Raw genomic sequence first — 9,064 nt, 5'->3', positions numbered from 1 at the left:
GTTATCACCAGTATACAAAGACACAGGAACACATTTACTCACAAGTTACAGGAATTATTTGTCAATAGGAAGGATGACAATAGGAAGGACGTTATTTGTCATTGAACCAGCAATAGTTGCTTTGAGTACACCCTTAAGTTGGAAGATGGATTTGTGTCTGTAGTACACAGGAGAAACAACGGCACCAAATACACATACTGCATTTTAGAAGTTCAACTGGTAAGTATTATTTGCTACAGTAAATGTAAGGTAACAATTTTGCCACATGGTTTGTTCTCTTTAATTAAAGGGCAGAGAAGAGCCCCCTTGGCACAAACACAAGAAAATCCACAAAACACCTTCTGCCAGTCTCAAAACAATCGCTTGCTCTAATCTTTTCTCCGAAATCACCAATAAGCGAGTATCAAATATGGGACGTTATTTGTGCTGATTGTGTTCAAAGCCTCATGCTTATGTGTCCTCTTGCTTCTCAATCCTTCCTCCCTTAGCACTCCTGATGAAGCACTTTTTGGTGATGATTTTGCTCTGATCCCTGTTTTCCTAAATAGAGAGAAATCACAGAGCAGTAGGGTATCCATACACTTTTTTCCCAGCGCAACAAGGCTGGCCCTGGGTCAGGTGCAATGGGTGAAGGGAGGCTCCTGAAGACCAGGAGTCTGTGGACTCAGTAAGGAGAAGGGCTGGAGAAAAATGAGCTGCCGTCCCATGGGTGGTTCCACGCCTGCCCCTCCTTCACCCACCTGCTCTGTCTGGCTCCAGCCTGCTCACTAAGAATACCACGAACACCATGATGTCCACTAACGATTCACCTGGCTGGTCCACATGTGCTGTCTCTTTTCAAGCTGGCCAAGTGTGTGTGGGCATGTCTATCTATGCACAATGTCCAAAAGAGGAGATTATTCGTGTTAATTTATTTATTTATTGACTTATTATTTATTTATTCATTCATTTATGTGGTGAAAGTTGTTTATCATATGGGATTGTGCTTTGTCAGAATTCCCTTTCTTCCCAGAGAAGGCTTTTGAATAATTCAAGAATCGGGATCCTCGCCTGGATCCCTTTTTGCTTGCAGAGCACAGTTCCCTCTGGCCTTCCCTACGGCAGCAGCATTATCCTCCTTGCCTGCTGACTTCACCCTCCTCCCCCCATCTCCTCCTCCCAGCCGTCGGCTCATCTCCGGAGGTGCTGGTGCTCCCTGGTTTTTCTTGCTGTCCCCGCGGACACCTCCTCCCTACAGGGTGGAGGAGCTTTGCTTGTAGTCCCTCAGAATGACGGAGGCGTAGGTCACGTTGGGAGGGGTGCAGAGCACCGACTCGGACACGGGGGAGCTGGGCACCGAGCTGCCGGAGGCCACCGAGTCGCGGAAAGGCGACGGAGGCGTCAGAGCAGGTGAATCCTCGGGGAGGGGTTTGCTGGCCGCCTGCAGGTCCTCGTCTTCCTCCTCCAGCTCGTCTTCCTCGGTGTTCCCTTCCCGCTCGTACAAGTACTCCTGGAGGAGCTTAAACCTCTCGCTGTCGTCCTCATCCTCGTCTTCTGCTGGCGGGGAGGCGGGCTCCTCCCCGAAGGTGCTCAGCTGCAGCGGGAGCATTTGCAGGTGCTGCGGGGGCGCCGGGGGCGGGTACAGCGAGCGCACCCCGTTCCCCGGACCCCCGGGGACAGCGAGCACCGCGTTGAAATCGGGGATCCCGGTGCTGAAATTGTTGACCACTCCCTGTAGCTGGTCCATCAGGGATTTCTGCGGTGGCGGTGGCTGCTGGAGGGGAGGGGGCAAGCCCTTGGGGATGGCCGGGTCGGCCAGGAAGAGGGGAGTCTCCTCTGTGGTCAGGTGGGGCGGCAGAGGTGGGGTGCTCACCGCGGTTGGCACACGTCGGTGCACCACCATGGAAGGACTGTTGGGAGGGCTGAAGCCGACCGGCTGGGCATCCTCCTCCTCCACGTTGTAAAGGGTCTTGGTGCTGGTATCGGAAAAGGTCAGGCTCTTGCCAGAGCCCTGGTAACTTTTAGTGAGGGGCTTGATGACGGCTGTTTGGTTGCAGGCCGTCTCATTGGTCTTCACGTGCACAGAGAGGCGGTGCCACATGTGCTGTCCCTTGGGCACCTGTCTTCCACCTGGTTCAGACCATGACACAGACTTGCCATTAGAACTATGAACAAAATAGAGATGGATTTATTTGCAGATAGATCATGCACACAGGATAAGATACATACAAATTATATGCAATCCCAGCTCAAGGCAATTTGATTCCCCCACCCCCACCCCGCTCCCGCAAGCGACTGTAGGTCTGGCGGCCAAGCCCTCAATCTCCCCTTATTACAGGTCAAAGGCCAAAAGCTGCAGCGACCCCAGGTGGCCTCTGTAGCTGCAGTCAGTGATTCCATTCACCCCAAGACAAGGCAGAACGTTTTGCCCCTGAACAAGTTGTAGGGGAGAAAAGCCGGCCTGTTACGCAAGCAGCTATTTTCATTTAGGTCTGAGATTTCACAAAGTTATTATACACCCACGTACACACGCACACGCCTAAGGTAACAACAAAATTGTCACTCTGTGCAAGCCTTTGAAAGATTCCAAAATTGATGGAGGAACCAAAAAATAAAACTACAGTTACACAGGGACAACAGAATATAACGACCATAGCTCTTGTCGCCCTTTCTTCTCAGTCCCTGGAACAAATCAAAGCTTTTCTCATCGTGTGCAGGTACCAGAGCAGCGTGGTCATACACACGGCAGCTGTACGGAGGAGAAGAAACCAGATGAGGGAAAACCCAGACCCACATTCCCTTTAAGTGTGTCACAAAGGTTGCTTTTCTGTTTCAATGCATCATCCCCGACACTTACAATGGACCGCAATTCACATAAAGGCCCTGATTCACAGCGGCTGGTTTGGGATTTCCACACTGGGGATTTTTAACTAGGTAGTGTTAAGGAAGTCCAGCAAAATACAGATGGTTAGACCCTGGGTTAGTCCTTCAGCATAGTGTGTGATGCAAATGAGACGAAACGAAGATTCAGAGAAAGCAGAAGTTACTCAGACAAAAGCCCCTCCATGGCCTTTTCCTCGCTGAGCTTTGGAGAAGAAAAATGTTGGGGTACCAGCAGGACTCCAGCTTTATTGGCTTATATCTTCGTGGGACCATTTTCAAACCAATTAAATAGAAAGGGGAGGAGGAGGGGGAGGAGAAGGAGGAGGAGGGGGAGGAGGAGGAGGAGGGGGTGGAGGGGGAAGGGGAAGGGGAGGAGGGGGAGGGGGAAGGGGAGGAGGGGGAGGGGGAAGGGGAGGAGGGGGAGGAGAAAGAAGAAGAAGAAAAAGAAGAAGAAGAAGGAGAAGAAGGAGGAGAAGAAGGAGGAGGAGGGAAAGAGATGTATTGTACATGTACTCAAACTCTATTCTGTATGTTGTAATTAATAACTCTGGTCTTGCTTTTGGACTTTTAGCTTTTTTTTTTTTTTTTCTGTATAACTCTCAGCAGATGGTGGTGCCTTGCCACAGCATACTATTAATAACAGCGGTGTTAATACTTAAATCAGGAAGTTTATTTTTTCGTGTATGTGTGTGTGTTCAGTTTGCTTTTTCACTGTATCCGTGAAAACAACAGAGAAAGTAGCACAATGTTAACACATTTTTGACATTAAAAGGAATAGGGATAAGGAACAGTGTTTTTCTTAGGTGGATGTGTGAAATAGACTATTTTGTATCATGGTCTTTTGTTTGGGAAAATGTATGAAATGATCAGTAGCTAATATAATGGTTTATTTAATCATTTTGAAAATACAAGAATGAGTACTTCAAAATTATGTGTGTGTCACATTTACAATGACAATAATGTTTTGACATTTTATATATTATTATCTTGAAAAGGGAAGTGAGCCACTAAGTGCAGAATGTTAAAGAAATTCTGATACCTATTACAGAAAATTCTGGATAAAGAAGTCCCAAAATAGGTACAGTAGCTAAAATTTTGATCTCATTATTTGGGAAAAGGTAGTTCTTCTATATAGCTTATAATTTATATGCTGTATTTTTAACTGTCTAGGAAAAATCCTATCTCCAAAATACGATATGAAAATTAATATTTTTCTTAAATATATGCTTACTATATTCCTTGAGAATGTAGAAGTCCTTGTAAATGCAAAATTACAGACTTTTCAGCTTCCACACTCATATTAGAATACCTGACTTTCTTCCGAGTTGAGTCAACTCAAAAACAGATGATTAATGTTCCCAGTATGAACAGTCAACCAGCCAGCAGGCAGGACCATAATCCACAGTTCCTCTTCTGAGTTTGAAACCCTAGGTAAATTCCAGCTTCCTTCTTTCCCAATTTCCTCCACTCCCTACTCTACTCACACCATTTTTCTCTTGGTGCAATCATTATGACCCTTCCAGAAAGTATAAAACCACTGATTTGCCTCTTGCCTTGCCTTTTAACTATGCTTTAGTATACCATCCAACCTCAATCATTTGCATCCCTTTTAATTGCAATGGAAACACTTTTTCCTTCTCCTAATGCCTGCCTCTCAATGCTTTTTTTTTTTTATTAAATTTTTTTTAACGTTTATTTATTTTTGAGACAGAGAGAGACAGAGCATGAACGGGGGAGGGTCAGAGAGAGAGAGGGAGACACAGAATCCGAAGCAGGCTCTGGGCTCTGAGCTGTCAGCACAGAGCCCGACACGGGGCTTGAACTCACGAACCGCGAGATCATGACCTGAGCCGAAGTCGGAGGCTTAACCGACTGAGCCACCCAGGCACCCCTCAATGCTTATTTTTTTTTAGAAATCATTAAACTAGAAGGATGCCTTGTGTCTTCATTTAGTCGTGTGTGTGTGTTTAAGATATAAGTCTCTTGAGGGCTAGTCTACACCTCACTTCACCACCGGGCTTATATACCTCAACAAAATGTCACTCCAGTCTCCACATATGCTGGCAAAAAGCTATGCCTGTATTTCTGGGACCTACTTCACTCACTCATTCGCTCGCTCACTCACTCACTCACTCACTCAAGCTACCTCACTGCCCAGGATTCTACGTGGGCCTTTTTAAAAATCATGTGCTTCCCTATGTTAATGGTATTATTAATCACCTTGCATATAGATGTAATCATAACTTAGTTCTGTTTTAATCCAATACCTTTCTTATTCTTGTAATGGAAGATTTTCACCCTGGCCGTCAAAATTAGCAGCTTTTCCTTCCCTTCAGAGTCTTGTTCCAGATTTGCAGTAAAGTACTGTTTAATTAGGAAGCCGTTCTAATGTCCCAGGGCATTTATCAGATTAAGAAAATTAGATTCACCTTTTTTTTTTCCCAAGGACAAAATAAATTGCTTCCTGAAAACCAGAGATAGTGAAGGAAATGTATCATCTCATAGAAACTGCAGCGCAGAGTATAAACCTTGGTCCTTCTGAATTAGTTGTTTCTGACGTGTGGTCCATATACAGCTTGAATGGTCCATGAATCTACAAATGCGATAAGCTTTGCTTTTAGACTGAATCAATGTTATGTCTTCACAGATTATGCACTGCTATTTTCAAATGCATGTAAACGCTATTGTGACAAAGTGTGCTGCTAGGTACAAGTGTAGCTAAATTCTGAGAAGTTTTTTGTGTTTTTTGTTCAAGCGGCCACTAAAAAAAATACAACTACTATCATCAATTGGGGGGAGGGCTTAATAAGCATTTTGGTGTGAAAAGGGATTAGCTTACTTGCAAAGGTTCAGAGCCCATGGCCATGATATTGAGAGGAGAAAAATGTATAAAATATGGGGCAGCAAAAAGGCATACGTGCATTATAAAAATGCAATATTACTGTGAAATAAATCTTCCATTTAACCCTAGATAACTTTAATACCTTCTGTTTCGGCCATCAGCGTCTTCCTTCTATTATTTAACTTTTTTCGGTTTCCTGATCTTAGGTAAAGTAACCTAGTCTAGAAACACCCCATAACTGTCACACAGCATGCCCTCTTGCTCTCACTTCAGAAGACAGACATGAGGCCTGAAACAATCGTATATTTGGAGACCGAGTGCAGTAGCATTTGGCTTGAATACCTCAGGTGGCTACATGTCTTTATGAATACTGACGTTATTGGAGGAAACGGCTGTTAGGCCGGCGAGGAACCAGGACTAGAGGGTGAGCTAGACAGGGAGTGTGCAGGGCCAAGGGGGCCTGGGGCTGCACTCCAGCTCTGACAGGCTTGGGGTCTTGCTTTGATCTTTCTTTCATTAGGTGAGTACGACAATCCCCTCCAGTCAGAAAATCCGGGATTTGCAGCACTTGGGAGAGTGGTTGCAAGTGGGTGGTGTAAACAGATGAGTACATCTTCGGCATTCAGGGTGATCTCGTCTGTTTTATTTGTTTCAGTAAGTACTAGTTACATCTGCCGAGTACACTGCTCTCTGCTCCAGAGAGGTCTAAAATGGGAATCACAGTGGGTGGGTGTTTGAGATCAGGAGGGAAGCATCCTGCACAAGCTGCCTGAGGGGAAGCTTACACAACACCTGTCTCCCTTATGTCCAATTCAAGTCTTGGCCACGAGGCTTAATAGCTTCACAACAGACATAAGGACGGCATCCAGAGAGCCCACAGACAAGGCAAGACCTTCACATAGGAGGGTGGAGACTCACTCCTTGCAACCTGATGAGGTTAGCATTTGCTTTCTCTGAAAATGCAAATGGAAACAGGAAATGCCATTGAGTCCCAGCATGGAGAGAATGGCTTACCAAGCTAAGAAAATAAACCAGAGCTACAGGCTTATGGGCAGTTCTGCTGAGGTCATGCAGCTACAGCTGGGACTCACGCCGGGCCTTTCAAAATGGCTGCTGCTGCCCCAACTGAGACACTCCGGAAGGAATGCCAGAGATGCGCTGGACGAATACCTCACCTCTACCTGCTTCAGCGAGCTGGGACCGGAATGAAGTCTGAGGAGCGATTCTTGTAGAATCGCAGGCATAGGAACTATTTGAAACCGTATGAGTCAGACTCTTGTTTTCTCAGGCGATGCAAAGTTAGTCTTCAGTACAAAGGACTTCCACTGATGCCAGTTACACTTCTGAAAGCTTTCCAGAAAAATCTGGATATTCAGTACACAGTTTCCAGGAGCCTATGTGAACATAATTAAAGTTTCTCACCTTTTGATTCACTACTAGTAAGGTAGAAAATCTCTGAATGTATTATTGGAGACAAATGCTTTTTGACTACATGGGAACTTGGTAGTTTCTGCTGATACCAGTCTTAAATGGCATTGTGAATTTTATTCCTCACCTCGGATTCTAACATCATAAGCTAGTCAGAGAACCACTTGGCCTGCTCAAATTGACAATATCACAAAGTCTAAACATACAGTCCTCCTTTTAAAGTATTTAGGTTAATCACATTCTATATGTTAAAGCTATATGATACAGGATAAAAGATAACACAAAGGAAATCAGTTTGCACTAACAGGCGTGTGCTTTCTTCAATGAATCAATTAAGAAATAGACATCCACAAATAAAATTACCTCATCAAAGTCAATAAAGTATGGAAGGCTCCATGAACTTTGGGCATAAGGTGTACTGTCTTGAGAAAACTGACAAATCTGTTTTGAACCAATGAGTAGAATTCTGATGGTTCCTGAGGTTTTTCTGAGTACATTTTAAATGGCTACTCGTTCAACCTAATCGTGATTAACAGCTGAGGAAAGAAATTCCCATGCTAGATTATGTTCCCTTTGAAGGAACTTCAAGTCAAGCATTATTGTGTCATCTATGCTCCATGCTACCAGACCTGTAATTTCCATAGCAAGTCTTGTGATGTTCCTCAGCTCTGACCTGGAGTCCTTGTGGTTTGCTCTGGAAACATAGGGCCCTATGGGGCAGGATAGATATAGGCAGACCATAATGGTCCAGTAGGAAGCTTTATCTGCATCACTAGCCCCTTTGCCTTGATTGTTCAAAGCTGTAGGAACTGAAGGTCACAGTGAGAATATCTTTTTTGCTGTTGTTTGTTGAGAAACAACAAAGGCTAAAAATAGTCTCTTTTCCATCTTTTCTGGATCCTTCATAGTCTCCAGAAAGAAGGCTTGAATAGATCCCATTCTGAGAGTTCTTAACAGCCAACCTATTAGCTTTGCTGATCGTTGCATTTTTTTTTTTTTTCTGTTTTGTCACCTACCAAGAATGTACCCACTTTCAGCCTCTGCTTTTGCTTTTAGGCACTCACCTTGAAGTCATGAAATGTTAGGTGACTCTCCTCTCTTTCTGGCCCTGCTGTCATGGCAGGACAAGTACATCTACTATTCCCATCAATCCCTTTTGACAGGCAGCCAGCAGCTGTCATGACCAGGATCTCCTTGCTGTGCCCACGGTCAGACTCAACTCACGCTGCAAGAAATGCTCAATGCCTTTTGACCTGGGAAAATTGCAGAGGTTGCATCCAAGCAGACGAGAGTGGCTCTGATCTAGATGTGCAGAGGCCCCCTGACTACCACCTGAAACGTCCTGGCAGGGCTACCATATTTTTCCCTCTAAGAGTCAGTATGATTCGACTGAGACCGCACTCTTTCTATTTGGGCTTTTGAAGGGAATATCAGAACACAGACTTCCCAATGCACTCCACTGAGTGAAGAAAAGAGACTCCATGGCCTCATATACTGTCCTCCACAGCCAGGTTCAGTAGCAGACATTTGAACCAATTGGGCTCTTCTCATCTGAAGAGCTATTCAGGCCACAGACACCTCATCAGTGGGCTCCCTCCTGCTGCAGGAATGTGTACCTTTGACTCTCCCAGGAGTTTGAAGGGCTGTAAAGGAACAGCTGAAAATGACCACAGACTCCGTGCACAATGAATTGAACATGGTCTATGTTCTTTTGTTAACTTAAAGAGACACTGTCAAGATCTAAAGGTCAAAAATTGGACCAAACATGCACCATTTTTATCAGATGGGGCAAAATCTGATAAAAACACTCAGAATCCTGGGGAAATAACCACATTTCCTTTTTATAAAACTCTCTTTTCATGGGATTCACAAAACTTTTGTTTTGTGCTCCCCAGGGTGCGGGAGGCTCACAGCAGAGGCTCATGTTGGCGT

The 9,064-nt window shown here is 44.9% G+C and overlaps 1 protein-coding gene across 2 annotated transcripts in view; it reads right to left on the bottom strand.

Annotated features, from left to right (window-relative positions):
- Positions 1-1,161: 1,161 nt before the first annotated feature.
- GRM1 (glutamate metabotropic receptor 1) overlaps positions 1,162-9,064 on the bottom strand; it is a 419,295-nt gene continuing 411,392 nt past the window's right edge. Inside the window, exon 8 of one of the 2 annotated variants that reach the window (XM_049654488.1) lies at positions 1,162-2,144. In XM_049654488.1, the coding sequence (XP_049510445.1) occupies positions 1,232-2,144 (913 nt within the window). In that variant the 3' untranslated portion in view covers positions 1,162-1,231. The remainder of the gene's footprint in view (positions 2,145-9,064) is intronic. The other variant, XM_049654489.1, reaches the window with a different exon arrangement.

Source organism: Panthera uncia (assembly GCF_023721935.1).
Source record: "Panthera uncia isolate 11264 chromosome B2 unlocalized genomic scaffold, Puncia_PCG_1.0 HiC_scaffold_24, whole genome shotgun sequence".
Lineage (NCBI taxonomy): Eukaryota > Metazoa > Chordata > Mammalia > Carnivora > Felidae > Panthera > Panthera uncia.
This window is presented reverse-complemented; position numbering and strand designations above follow the sequence as displayed.